This window comes from Lathyrus oleraceus, chromosome 2 (assembly GCF_024323335.1).
Source record: "Lathyrus oleraceus cultivar Zhongwan6 chromosome 2, CAAS_Psat_ZW6_1.0, whole genome shotgun sequence".
NCBI lineage: Eukaryota > Viridiplantae > Streptophyta > Magnoliopsida > Fabales > Fabaceae > Lathyrus > Lathyrus oleraceus.
Window position 1 is genome coordinate 53,122,728 of NC_066580.1, and position 16,034 is coordinate 53,138,761.

The 16,034-nt window shown below is 29.4% G+C and overlaps 1 protein-coding gene across 1 annotated transcript; it reads right to left on the reverse strand.

Moving 5' to 3' along the window:
• Nucleotides 1-8,555: 8,555 nt before the first annotated feature.
• LOC127118064 (cold and drought-regulated protein CORA) lies at nt 8,556-9,530 on the reverse strand. The gene is made up of 2 exons (XM_051048205.1): nt 9,364-9,530; nt 8,556-9,107 (listed from the first exon to the last, which is right to left on the reverse strand). The coding sequence occupies exons 1-2, from the start codon at nt 9,473-9,475 to the stop codon at nt 8,758-8,760; spliced, it is 462 nt and encodes a 153-aa protein (XP_050904162.1). The 5' UTR covers nt 9,476-9,530; the 3' UTR covers nt 8,556-8,757.
• Between the last annotated feature and the right edge of the window lie 6,504 nt (nt 9,531-16,034).

Here is a 16,034-nt window from a genome sequence, read left to right on the forward strand (position 1 = left end):
GGTATTTTGAAAAATTATTAAAACCTAGTGTTACCGCTATATAAGTCAATGTATAAGGAAGGAGACCGGAAGAAATCCACACGCGGCGCATATAGAGACGAGATCCATTTGTTTCAAAAGAAAAAACATATTATTGTCTATGGATTGCAACAATAGAACTTTGAAAAAGAGAAACTCTAAAATCCTATCTTCACTTTCCACATTTGATCACTTTTTCATGCCTCCTCAAACAACACATATTCCATCTCTAACCTTTTTTCTTCATTTCAAACCAATACTCCCTCTGTACTCACACAAACCCACTTTCATTTTGAATTTGATATATTGATTGTTGAGATCCTCATATGAATTTTGTTTAGATTTCTTTTTATTTATAAATTTATTATTGTTTCAAGCTTTTTATATATAATTAGTTGTTATTTTAATATATCCTCATATGATTATATAAAACTTCCAACTCAAAATAACAATATATATATATATATATATATATATATATATATATATATATATATATATATATATATATATATATATATATATATATATATATATATATATATATATATATATATATATATATATATATATATATATTTATTTTGAGTTGGAAGTTTTATATATATATATAAAACGTTCTGTTTTAGGGATATATATATTTAGTTTTAATTTCAAATTTGGTATATACATATACTTTCTGTTTTTTGAGTTTTTTATATACTGTTAGACTTTTTTTGAGTTTGTATATATTTATTTTTGTTTTATTAAGTTTTATTAATATTAGTTTAGTTTCAAATATTTGATATATATATATATATATATATATATATATATATATATATATATATATATATATATATATATATATATATATATATATATATATATATATATATATATATATATATATATATATATATATATATATATATATATATATATATATATATATATATATATATATAGTTTTGTTTTTCACAAACTTGTTTATTTATTTCTATTCTCACTTTTAGATTATTATATGTTATTATTGTTATTATGAAAATTGGTTAAGATTATACTATTCATTCTTTAAATTAAATTTATTAATCATTTTTTTATTTGTAATTATTTTTGTGTTGTTGTAAATAGTTTGTGTTGGTGATGCATTTTTATTTTATAAGTTTTGATTTGCAAAACAAATCATATACCGGGTTGCTATTGTTTAATTTCATTGTGTTGCGATCTCAAAGTTAAAATTCAATTTAACTTTCGAAAATCGTTCGAACGCATAAATTATGTTTCTCGGCGTCTTATATAGTGATTCATACATGAGTCTACTTTAAGTTAGTTTAGAGCAAAATTCAGTTTGCTCTCGGTTTTGGTTAACATTCAGTCTCGTGGCTTACTCTTATGCCTTCTTACAATGAGCTTTGTTCTTTTTGCGTGCTCACATTTACTTGTCTGCATTTCAATTATCCTCAAATCACTTCAAACCATTTCATAAGAGAATCTGAAGAAAAAGATTACCCTGGATGAAATATCCAGTAGTAGTCCCGAATATTAGGCCCAAGTTGTAAGAGCTTGCAAGCCATAAGTATTCGTCTTCTCTTTAAAACACCTCAATATTCAAACCATTCTCATAAGTAAGTTAGAAGAAAAGATTACCTGGATGAAATATACAATCGTAATCCTGAATATTAGACCCAGGTTGTAAGAGCTTGCAGGTCATAAGTATTCATCTTCTTTCCAAAACACTTGTAAATATTCAAATTTCTTTGCTTAAATAAAATTTGAAGAAAAAGATTACCCTGGATGGAATATCCAGTCGTAATCCCGAATATTAGGCCCAAGTTGTAAGAGCTTGTAAGCCATATGTATTCGTCTTCTCTTCAAAATATTTGTAAATACTCAAACGTCTTTTCTCAATAAAATTTAAAGAAAAAGATTACCTGGGTGAAAGGTCCAGACGTAGTCCCGAGTATTAGACCCAAGTTGTAAGAACTTGCAAGTCATAAATATTCGTCTTTCAAACCCAAAAATACATTCAACCAATCAAACCCCTCTTTTCCGCCGCCGTGCGGTCTTTAAAACCTTTTCATAAACGAAAGACATCTTGTCTTAAGGTGATGTAAAGCAATGCTTTGGCCATAATTGTTGAGTTGAGATAAGTGACGTTTTTTCGAATGATGATTTATAAATCCATTTGATGTGTGGTATACGTCTGCTCCTCATCTGTTTTGGGTAAAATAATATTTCTCATTGATTAATACAAGATAACTTTTGATAAAATCGACCAACAAACAAGAATTTTCTACCCAGAACTACGTGTGCCTTGAGTTCTCTATTGAGATACGTAGGAGCAGGATTGCGAAATCTTGTCAGGCTCATTAATAAAAAACTTAGGTTTAATCCCATTCGTTGTAAAAAATCCAAAAACATCTTCTCTTTTCTTTTGGTCCTATTATTCTTTCCCTCATAATAACTTGAGAAGCCTAACATTTCAAGCTAACACTGACGCGCACAATTAACCTAATGGTTCTTATTGAGTACAACGGGCATAAGGGGTGCTAATACCTTCCCCTTGCGTAATCGACTCCTGAACCTTGATATCGGTTACGACGATCATAATCATTGTCGTTGTTTCTTGGGTTTTATCGATATTTCCCCTTTCCTTTTTAGGAATAAATAAAGTTCGGTGGCGACTCTGTTCAGTCCATCATGTGAGCGTGCGATTGCGCTTCGCTAGGTCGTATTCTCATTTTTCGAGGTGCGACACACCGATAGCTCGCTTAAGAATGTTATCAGAATAGAATAAAGATAAAGAGGGAAGAGATTTCCCATGTGGGCACCCCCTCCCTGAAGTCCCAAATGCAGCCCTCGATTGTTGGGATCCCATGTTGGGTGTTGACATTGAAAGACTCGCACCCATGAAGGATTTAATGGAGGTTCGACTAGGCCCTTCAGTCCATCAAGTGACAAAAATAAATAATTCGCTTACCGAGGAAGAAGAACGTGAGCTAGTCGACCGACTTATTAAAAATGTCGACTTATTTTCCTGTCCCCCTTATGATATGCCACAGATAGACACTAAATTGGTGAGTAATCGCCTCTCCATGAACAAATATGCCAAACAATTGGCGCAGAGGAAGAGAAAAGTTGGAGAGGAAAAGAGGGTCGCTATTAACGAGGAAGTAGAAAAGTTATCTTATGTCAGCTTCATTACATAAAAAAAAAACTTTAACTTGCATGTGTGTGAATCTATGTGCTTACAGGTATAAAGTTGAAAATGCCACTGAAGCTCTATCTGATGTTTTGATGATGACAATAATGATTAAAGTTTGTGTCAATAGCTTTCAACCTTGATTATGGAGATCTATCCAAAGAAACATTTCATGCCTCATCAACAAAAAGAGATTCAAGATAAAAATTCTTATATAATCAGAAGCAATCCAACAAAGAATCTTGAAGCCTTAGATAAAGTGTGAAAACTCGTCAAGTCGTCTATATCTGTCTGTCTGAGTGACCTGAGATTGTAAAAGTAAGGAAGTAGCTTAGAAGTTTTAAGATAACTCACACATATACACATATCAAAAATATTTTTTTCAAATGTTTTCTCTTGAAAATTATCATCTCAGCCAAATCCAAGTGATTAAAAAGGTCGTCCAAACCTTTTGAAACTAATTTTTGAACTAACCAATCGATTGGTATGTTGTGCCAATCGATTGGAAAATCTTTTTGGCCCATCCAGTCGATTGGAGAATCAAGCCAATTAATTGGAAGAGTTATAATCAATTACCTAAATAATAAGGACAAAACATAAATGACTTGGAACAACTCTATATCCAAACTTTCCTATTTGGGATTGCTAATCGCTTAAAAATGAACTGACCAATCGATTGGAGCTTTGTGCCAATCAATTGTCTCATTAGTTTGGTCCATGGATTATTTACATTTTTTGTTTTTACAACTACTATAAAAGGGAGACACTCATCCTCTTCAAACCACACCAGTTTCCAATGTTTTACTATTTCTTTGAAATTTATGTCTCTAATTTCTCTCTCTCTCTCTCTCTCTCTCTCTCTCTCTCTCTCTCTCTCTCTCTCTCTCTCTCTCTCTCTCTCTCTCTCTCTCTCTCTCTCTCTCTCTCTCTCTCTCTCTCTCTCTCTCTCTCTCTCTATATATATATATATATATATATATATATATATATATATATATATATATATATATATATATATATATATATATATATATATATATATATATATATATATATATATATATATATATATATATATATATATATATATATATATTTCTTTTCACTTTATAGTTCCTTAGTGCTTGTAAGTGAAGCTTTGGTTGTGAGGAAAAAATTATTATGAGTAATCGTGTTGGTCGTTTAAATTCTTAAGAGTGTGATACTTTTAAGAGATCCAGTTTGGTCCATGTGATAAACCCATCATAAAATCTATGTGGTTGGTTTCTTAAGTTTTTCCGGAAAATGATTTGTTTTGGTTATTGAGATAAGCCATAAATCTCTAAATGATTTATTATCTTAGCTTGAGTAAAAGTTGTCATTGGTTGGGGGTTGGTCTGTAAAAAATATCAAGATAAAATTGTATTAAGGTTCGCGAGCATAACCTTCAAAATCTAAAATTTTATAGTCAAATTCTCAATAAGCTCTCATAGGGATAGGACTAGACAAATGTTCGGCCAAACCTCTAAAAATATCTAGGGAAATATCTTTAACTTTATCCTTTTAATTTCCACAGTTTACTTTTTATTATTTCCGCTGCAACACATTCAATCAAAATCACTAATACAATCTTAATCGTGAAAAAGATAAAATAAATTACGAATTTAAATACCACAATTCACCCCCCCCCCCCCTCTCTTGTGCTTGAAATCACTTGTACAACAGGTTGCATCAGAGTCTAACTTATGTTAAGGACTAATCGTCTCAGGAGGAAAATGTCTTCAAGCTATTCAATAAACAAACTTCAATCCTTCAATGGAGAAGGATACAATTTATGGAAAGAGAAATGGAATTTTTCATAGAAGGGACAAATCGTGATATTTAGAAGGTTGTGAAAGAAGAACCATTTGTCCCTACACACAATGTTGATGGTTTTGTAGTAGAAAAAAATAAAAAAAGATTGGTTTAAAGAGGACAAAGAGAATGTGCAACACAATTTGAAAGCAAATAATATCATCACTACCGCATTTAGTCTTGATGGTTTCTTGTGAGTTTCTCACTACGAAACATTTAAAGAAATGTGTGACATCCTCCAAATTACCCATGAAGGTACTACTGAGGTAAAAAGGGCAAGGTTGGACAAATTAACCCATGAATATGAACTCTTCAGAATGAAACCTGAAGAGAACATAAGTCAAATGCAAACACGATTCACCCATATCGTGAGTCATATGAGAACTCTGGGAAAAATATTCATAAATGAGGAATTACTCATGAAAATTCTTAGATGCCTAAACTGTTGTTGGAAACCCAAAGTCATTGCGATCTGTGACCATAAGAATTTGGCGACTATGAAAACACACACTTTTTTTGATAAATTGTAAGAACATGAAATTGAACTCAAAAGACTTACCATAGACGAAGAAGGAGAAAACAAAAACAAAAATATAGCACTTAAAGCTGAAGAATCTGAATCTGATGGTGACATGACTCTCATAGTAAAGAACTTCAAAAGATTTATGAAGAATGAGAAAAAGCAAGAGCAATAAAAATATGAAGAAAAGAACAATTCATTCCAACATGCTACAATTGGGGAAAGAAATAGCATATCAAACCATATTGTCTTTTATTCAAGAAAGCAAATAAAAAATTCAGAAAAAGAAGAAAGCTTACATCGCATGAAAACAGTGATATGAAATTCTCAGATGATGAAGAAGAAAAAACCAACATTTCTCTAGTGACAAAGAGCATTCGTTACGGATAAACTTCATGTAAAGATCAAAGCAAGCTTCCCATTAAAGGCCAAAATTATCAACCAAAATATGACACTCAACAATAATGTATTTGGTATTAAATCCATTGTTGCAAATTTCTCCCCTTCTGCATTGTAATCTATCAAAAAAATTGGTTTGACAAAACGCTTGAATAAAAAAAAGTAATTGAGGAGGCACTTAAATGTTCTTAGGGTTCTTAGAAATATGATACGAGTGCGACAAAAATCAAATAATTTAGAAGCACCAATTGAGATTTTCCATCGGTTATTTGTACAACCGAGAAATTTCCTATTGAATGAAAATAAATATGACGGGATATATGTTTTTTTTAATTTAAAAATAAAAATAAAAGTAAGACTCTTATTGAAATAAATTTTCCATATGTTACTTGTCCAAAAGAGAAAATATGTATTATTTTCTTTAAATAAAATTAAAAAAAATACAATTATTGGAAATCGAAATGCTTCTCTAAAATACCTTTTTTATCCGTTACCTCTAATCGAAAGAGTAAGTTACATATATTGTTTTTACCTCGACCTAATATTTAAGGGAATTGAAAAATCGTTAAAAAAACTATATTCTATTGTAGTGATGGTAAAAACATCATATAATTTATAATGAAAATAGTATATTCTAATTTTTCACTAAAATTATATTTTAAGTTATTTAGATGTATGTTAGTGTTTTAATTTTAGAATACTAATTTTAATTCTAGAATAATATATATATATATTAAAGATGAAAAAATGAAAAAAATCCAAAACAACAAAATCACAAGAGGTGAAAAAAAATCATTAGAGAACAAGCGAAATAATCAAAAATCGGCACACAAAAAAAACAATCACAAACATGAGCAATAAAAATCAAAGAGATAGAAAATCTTCAGTACAAAAGCCTATAACCCAAAATTTGAACATCCGAAGAACTTAGTTAAAGCTCAAAAAAATATGCTCATCATCAACAAAACAAGAGACCTCTCATGAAAACTAAAATCGCTGCACTTCTCATGAAAATTTAACTAAGGCGCATGATAAGATTCTGAAGCTAATCAAAGAGTGAAGTTGAATTCGGTGGTGACCGCAAAGAAACCAATTCTAAGCCAACAAAAGACTCTTACGATCTACCTTTTTCACATTTATTTGAGATCTGAAGAACAATTTATTCTGACGCACTTATAACTCTCATCACTAAGGTGAACCTAATGGAGAACAGAAAAAAGAAACTCAACGATCATAGGATCCTCATGAACAAAAAAAGGTCTCCTTCATTTAAGATTCTAAAAAAAATGACCCCTCAACCCACATACCTATCTTACTCACTTTCTCATCCTGAATTCAAAAAATTATGAAAAGTCTCTCAAACATATTCATAAGAGTTATATTTCCAATTCAATGATCACCCTAAAATGAGGTCTATAAACTCGATGCTACCTTTCTAACCGGGTTATCCTCAAGCCAATTGAAAAATATCTTTCTTAAGGAAGAACAATCTTTCCATCAAGAGGAGTAAGAGGTAATGAAATAATATGAAATGATTTTTTTGCAATTTTTTTTTTAATAATTGAATTTAGACAGGAATAATGTTTTAATATTTTTAATGACACATATATATTAATATAAAAGTAAAACAAATAAAAATCCATCAATATAAAGACAAAGCCACTATTTGATATAGGGGTATTCAATACCGAGCCGGTCCAATAACAAATCATAGAATCAAATCAAATTGAAAATCGTAAAAAAATGTATTTGATACATATCTCTTTGGACCATTTTTTTAAACAAAACTGCATGGTTCAGTTCGATTTACAGTTTTTATTTTATAAATCAAACCAAACTGAATCAAACTGCATTATGTTACGATCCAAAATTCACTTAACCCACGTCTAACCCAAACTTAAATCTATTATGTCTTAGTCTTACAATTATATGAATGATTTTTTCTTCCTCACGCTTAAGATTTCAGTTTCAATCTTTTCAAATCTTTCTAGCAGTATCACGCGTTCTTCGTTAGGTACATCTCTCATTTTCCCCCCTAATTTCTACTTTACTATATTTTTTCTTTTTCATCTTCTCATTTTTATGTTATTGTTCTCTCATCCAATTTTATTTTAATGGACATTTTCTTCTCTAATATCTCATCTCTTATTTTCTTTCTTTTTCATCTTCACTAATCTCTCATCTTTATTTTTTGTTTCATATATTGTTTTAGGTTATTGTTTTATGTTTATTATTTCATTTTTGTCTAATCTAATTTTTATATATTAAATGGGAAGTTGTTGTTTAAATATAATAAATTTTGTTATTATTTGGTTATGAATTAATGACTAAACACAAAGTTATGTTGTCATTTATGACTCAATAAAACATGTGTAAAAAATCGAATCAACGGAAACAAATCAAATTGAATTAGTTTGATTTGGTTTGATTCAGTTTTATTTGTAAAATTCAACCAAACCAAACCAAATCTTAGGTTTTTTTCTTTTGCGGATCACATAATTTTAAACTTTGAAACCGCCTAAACCGCAACGTGAACACCCATATTTGATATATTACACAGTTATGCCAAACAAACCAGAAAAACAGCCACAAAAGACAAAATTCCAACAACTAACCCTTTATTTGATATATTACACATGACAGACACTGATTTATAGAGTCGTAAAATATGTATACTATAGACTCGTGAGATAGATAATACATAACCAGAAAGGATGTCTATCTATACCTCTTTTCTTCAACCCCAACATTATTTACTTCATGAAATTTATTACACTTACTACCTGCATGCATCATGATATAATCAGTTACGATCGTCAAAACCACCACCATTGTAACCACCTCCACCATGACTGTAACCTCCTCCACCACCATTGTAACCACCTCCACCATGACCGTAACCTCCTCCACCACCATTGTAACCACCACCATGATGACCGTAGCCTTCTCCATAACCACCTCCACCACCATGATAACCACCGTAACCACCATGGTAACCACCACCACCATGGTAACCACCATAGCCATTGTGGTAACCTCCGCCATGGTAACCACCGTAGCCATTGTGGTAACCACCATAGCCATTGTGGTAACCACCGTAGCCTCCACCATAATATTTGGCATCATTTATTTCATCTGACTTTTCAACAACCTCTGCAAATACAAATATTTGGCATCATTTATTTCATCTTAATCTAATTCATTTTGAGTATAGATATCTATTTGTTTCTATAAGTAAGAAAGAAAAAAACTCCAACATTATAAAATATCCTTAAAATGCTCATGAAAAAAAAATATAGTCTAATAGAGGCTTGCAGAAAAAAAAGATTACAAATTTTAATAAATTTTAATGAAATAAATGTGTCTCTTATTTTAGAGACTAAATATAAAATATGTATAGCAAGCATACCCTCTTTGGTATTAGTGGAAGTCTCTGCTAAGTCCCAAGCTGACACCTCTGATGAAATAAGAACAACCATGGCCAATAGGCCAAGTACGAGGATTGCATTTTTGGAAACCATTGTACTCAAATGTGATATTTGGTAGTAAAGGATGAGAAAAATAGTATGAAAGTGTGGTCTATATATAATGGAAAGAAGTAGGAATCGATACGGAACATTTATTTAGTAGTTGGGAAGGAGTTAATATGTATTAATTCAATCTTATCTTTAATATGTGAAATTATTCTTTGTTGATCTTGATTGATTTTGAGTAGTAAATATTGGAGGCTATGGAATGAAGCAGTTCAGTTACTATGTATATATCTACTTGCTATGAACGGAAAGTGATAGTTTAGAAATCAGAGTACATAGTCAACCATAGCTATTTTGGGGAGCGGCATTCTCAAATGGTTTAGTCATTTATATTGTCAAAGTTTTACATATGGAAAGGAAAACACTTATATATATATATATATATATATATATATATATATATATATATATATATATATATATATATATATATATATATATATATATATATATATATATATATATATATATAACAATATTACTAGAATACCATTAAGTTCAATGGATCAAGTAACATGCACTAGAGGTACCAAGCTTTTATGGGAAAGTACATACATTAAACACAAAATTTACAAAATCTCAAAAGGACGATGAGGAAGAAAAGACCCAAACAATGCTCCACCTAATGAAAGAAACTAAGCCCAAATTACAAAATCTCAAAGGATACCAGACACCAACAATCCTCCAAAAGCATCAAGAAACACTTCACCTAAAGAACCATATCAAAACTCTCAAGATGATATTTGATAGGAAATTTATTTATTAGGTATTAGTTAGATATTTCAATTAGTACTTTTAGTTAATATTACATTCTAGAAGTTTCCTAAGTATTTAAGATTGTGCCACTATGATATATTTAGAATTATATATATATATATATATATATATATATATATATATATATATATATATATATATATATATATATATATATATATATATATATATATATATATATATATATATATATATATATATATATATATATATATATATATATATATATATATATATATATATATATATATATATATATTTGTAATGTGTTATTTTAAAAAATCAATCAAAAATTAATGAAAGTTATTTTATTTCTTATTTTACTATTTCCTAGTTTAGAATTTTATTATTTTTTTATAGTTTTATTGACACTATTACAAATAATACATTTTATAACAAATATTTCATATCTTTGAATAAAAAATTGAGGTGTAATACCAAGACACACCGTATTTTTTATTTATTTAAAATATCATATATTCCCTCATTTTAAGAGTATAACTGATGAAAAAAATATAATTCAGGACATGCTTTGAATCCCATCATATGTAGTTTATGTTTTTATTTCTTTAAAAGTGGTACATTTTTTTTTTAATTTATAAATTAAATTATCTATTTCTTCGGTTTCTTAATTAACTTAGGGATAAATAATAGATTTTACTATAAAAGTATTCGTTCATTAAGTTTTACCCTAAACATAACTCATATATAGCCGGTCCAAACTCGTACACATCATTTTTTGAGATAGATTGCAAGACAGAAAAATCTTCAAGGTGTTGTTGTTGTTTCCAGTACAAGTCCTTGTTTGAATATTGAAACACACAAATACAACGATGAATGGTAAATAATTGAAAAATGAAACAATACATGTTACTCTTCAATTTTTTACCATTCACCATTTTTTCAAAGTTATATATTATCTCATTTCTTTTATAAAATCTAGGTTTTAAATGCCACTTTTCACCTTAATTTTGTTTAAACACCGAGGTAAATTTTTTTACTCTGATATATAACTTAACTTGTAGCCTTCAGTTTAGCTCACCTAAAAAACATATAATAAAATAACTCCTAACGATCCCTAACAAAGAGCTCTAAACAACGAGAACCCTAAACACATATCATCCTCAAATTCCTGAAAAAACAAGGAAATACGAAGTTGATATGTGTTTAGGACTCTTGTTCGCTTCATCTTCTTCTTTGCGGATCTGATATGTCTAAAATCACTATTCATGTTAGTAATGTTGTTGTTGGTGTCGTCGTCGTCGTTGTTGTTGTTGTTATTGTTGTTTGTTGTTGTTGTTGGTTGTTTTTTAGCCCCGAGACCTTAGAGGATTTAATCTCGTTGTTATTTTTTAGACCCGTTAGAGGTGTAATTTTGTTGTTTTTGTTTAAACTAAGATTGGTGTTACATATTGTTTTGGTATAAATAAATACGTTATAAGTTTATTGAGATTGATGTTATAGTTTTATTGTTAATGTTGTTGTATTTTTGTTGATAGATTATTTTTTAATTGTTGTTTAATGTTAGTTGTTGTTTAGACTGATATAATATTCATGTTGTTGTTATTTGTTGTTGTTTTTGATTTGTTGATATTATTGTTGTGTTGTCTAGGTGGTATACTTAGTAAAATTTTGAAATCTATATGTATAGGGTTCTGTTGTTGTTATTGAGTTTGAGTTTGAGACTAAAATTATGTTTTTTGTGGTTCTTTGTACATCTCTCATCTTTTTTCTCTGAACATGTCAATAGGACATTATAGTGACAGAAAATACAATTGAGTTTATTATATATAATATCGATTTTTGTTTCATTAATCCCTCTTTGAACATATAATCTATTAAATTGTTTTTGGAAATAATAATAGGAACGATTGTGTTGTATCTGTAAAACATCTTACACTATTTCGGGCATTTTGTAACTCATTCATCTCATGTTCTTTAATTGTTAAAATATCTCTGATGCTTCTTGTTTTCGATCAAGTTTCTTAAATACTTGTTGATTGAATAAGTATGGAAGAATGTTGAACGAGAACTAGAAACATTAAAGGGATTTTGACCATTAAAAAAATGAGATGAATGATGAGTTGCAAAATGCCCGAAAAATATTAATTAGTATAATTTGTTCTTCAAATATAATTGTCCATATAATTATTTTGTAAATCAATTTGAAAAGTTATATGTTCAGCTAGGGCTAAATTATACAAAAAATACACATTAGATATAAAAAAAAAACTCAAGCTTATTGTACCCATCAATTATTTTTCAAAACCGGGGGGATGTGTTTTTTTACAATTAAAATTCCTTAATGAATCTCAGTGGGGATCAAACTTATGACCATTTCCATTTTACACCTCAGTTATTCAGAAACCGAGAGGTAAAATGGAAATTTTTCATGTCGCACTTTGTTACCTCACTTGTATAACTGAGGTAACATCTAATTTGCGTCTGAGGTAATTTGTGTTTTTTGTAGTTGTGCAGGGTTCTTGATTTAGCTTCCTAAAAATACTGGCCCAAATAGATAATAGGGTTTCCCACAATTCAGAGAAAGCACATGAATATACTAGAAACCTACAAAGATACCATTTTCAAGAAGAGAAAGTGATTTTGTCTTTCAAATCCTTGATGTTTAAAGACGTCCTTAAACAACTAGGAAAATATCAATAACCAATGAATGCTTCCAGAGAAAAAATCATCTCTTCCACTTGACACACCAAACAAAAATGAAATTTCATCCTCCCAAATACCAATCTCCCAACCTTTCCTATCATGTTGGTTTAGAATAAGGTAGAGTTTAGGGAGCCTAACTTTAAGAGTAATTATTTCCAACCAATGAGTCATTCTAGAAAGAGATGAAAATATTATTACCCACTTTTTTATGCAGTCTCTCCACAAGCCAATATAAGAAATTTATGAATAGACATCCATTAGAGAAGTATAAGTAGGGAAACAAAATAAATATCATTTTCTCCATGATTCTACCACCAACGATCTCTGCCTAGGAAAAAAATGTTTCCTAAATCGCTAGAAGAAGATCAATAGCAACCAAATGCTTTTAAAGGAAAACTCATGTCCTCCACTAGGGGTCCCAAACCAAAACACCATTCTCCCCAAAACCAATCCCATCATCTTTCTTATCACGTTGGTTTAAAATAAGATAGTGTTTAGGGAACATAACTTTAAGAGGATTTTTTTCCATCCATGGGTATTCATAGAAAGAGATGAAAGTATTAGTACCCATTTTCTTCTGCATAAACCAATAGAAGAAATTCCGGAGGTCAGAACCTATAAGAGAGACTCATTTCCACCAGGTAGAAAAAGATTAAAAAAAAACTAGATGACCTACCCCTTTTGAAGGAGGAAACACCTAATCTCCATATATAGAGGAATGAATTAATGCCATTTATATTTCCGTTTAGATACATGTAACTTCAAAGATCAATCTCCATATTCGTTTACCTAGAAAAGACAGATTAACCAAGTGAAAGTCACAAAAGTCCATCCCATCTCTTTTATTGGGCATACACACATCAGACCGTTTAACTCATGAGATCTTAGACTGCATCCTTTCAATGTTAATTTAAGCTCTATAAGTCAATAGTTTTTTTTAGAACTTAGTACTTATATGGAATTATTAATTAATAATAATAAGTCATTCATTTATGATGTTTGTTTCTTCGAATTAATAAAGTACCTAGAATATCTAGTTTATTTAGTAAAACATGGAGTGTGACTTAATCTTGAGACCCCATTAAACATAAGGATGTTATTCTTAAATTATATTTGTAGTAAAGTTTTATTGTGAAGTGGAATAACTTTATAGCATAGAGACTATGATGTGGATAGACTGATCATCCCATCTAACTGATCTTGGATAAAAAAAATTAAGTCTTCATATAGGTATAAATATTATCACTACAACAAAAAACACATCTTACTTCAGACGCGAAGTGGATTGTACCTCTGTTACACAGGCGAGGTAACGAAGGGCGGCATGAAAACATGTCATTTCATCCCTCAATTTCTGAATAACCGAGGGGATAGTTGAAATGATCATGGATTCAATCCCCAAGAAATATTTTTTGTAATTTTTAAATGGTAAAAACACATATCCCCTCGGTTTTGAAATATAACTATCGAGTAAACAAGATTGAGTTTATTATATCTTATGTGGATTGCTTGTATCGTTTAGCCTTAACTAAACATATAACTTTTCAAATTGATTTACAATATAATTATATGAGAAATTATATTTGAAGAACAAATTACACTAATTGATGATTTTCGAGTATTTCCCAACTCATCATTCCTCTCATATTCGTTAATGGTTAAAATCTCTCCAATGTTTCTTGTTTTCGTTCAACTTTCTTCCATACTTTTTCATTAAACAAGTATGGAAGAAAGTTGAATGAAAAATGTTTGAAAATGCTTGAAAACATTTATTAGTGTTAGATGTTTTTCAAACACAACATAATTTTTCATATTATTATTTCCAAAAATAATTTGATATATTATATGTTCAAAGAGGGGTTAGTGAAATAAACAATCGGCATTTGACATGTTCAGAGGAACAGGATGAGAGATGCACAAAGAATCACAAAAAATATAATCTTAGTCTTAAACTCAAACTCAAACTCAATAACAACAACTAAATCCTTAACATATAGATTTAAAAAAAAAATCTAAGTATAACAACTATACAACAACAAAAATAACATCAACACCTCAAAAACAACAATAAATAACTAAAAAATTAACATTATCTAAATCTAAACAACAACTAATAAAAAACCTCTCAACGAAAATACAACAACATCAACAATATAAAATCAATCTCAAGTTAAAGAATAACAACAACAACAAGAAGAAGATTAAACCTCTATTATTTCAGGTTTCAACAATAAAAACAAACAACAACAACAATAACAACAACGTTAAGTGTAACATGAATAGTGATGTTAGACATGTCGGATCCGTGAAGAAGAAGAAGAAAAAGAAGAAGTGAACAAGAGCATTAAACACATATCATCTTCGTCTTTACTTACTTTTTTAGGAGTTGAAGGATGATATGTGTTTAACGCTCTTGTTGTCTAAAGCTCTTCGTTAGGGTTCTGTAGGTGTTTTTTTAGTATATGTTTTTTAGGTAAGTAAAACTGAACGCTGCGAGCTAAGCTATATATATATATATATATATATATATATATATATATATATATATATATATATATATATATCAAAGTAAACAATTTCACCTTGATTGGTAAACAAAACCAAGGTGTAAAGTGGATTATTTTTGGATTAAAAACATAAATTGAAGTTGTAGTGATTTGAAGTATGTACCCTAAATTAGTTTACTCCTTGGTTTTTTAGAAATAACTAATGGATAATCTAATTTGAATCATAAACTAAAGTTGATGTGACAATTTAAATTAGTTTATCCCTCGACTTTTCTAGAAAATCCAGGGAATAATTTTCTCATTTTAAAAAGAAAGAAAAATATACAGTGTTTTAAGTTATTATACCTCGGTGTTTTGTTACGAGAGGTGAAAACATTATCATAAAATATAATATTTGTAGTAGTGTAAAATTGTTTAAAGCAAATTGGTGACTGAGAAGCAAATCCCTTGATTAAATTAGTGTATAGTGATGAATCGCCAACATTTAATCTAATTTAATTAATTATAAGAATTTAACTATGACATGTGTGTTGGTGTTTGCATAGTCACGATTGAGCTTAGTTTTTTTATTCATAAATCACCCTTTCTAACAACAA

What these genes read in the sequence shown, in the direction of transcription:
- LOC127118064 (XM_051048205.1), bottom strand. Translation starts at nt 9,475, where the DNA reads ATGGTTTCCAAAAATGCAATCCTCGTACTTGGCCTATTGGCCATGGTT. An exon ending in TTCCACTAATACCAAAGAGG is followed by an intron (nt 9,108 to 9,363) that starts GTATGCTTGCTA and finishes TTGTATTTGCAG; the next exon opens with AGGTTGTTGAAAAGTCAGAT.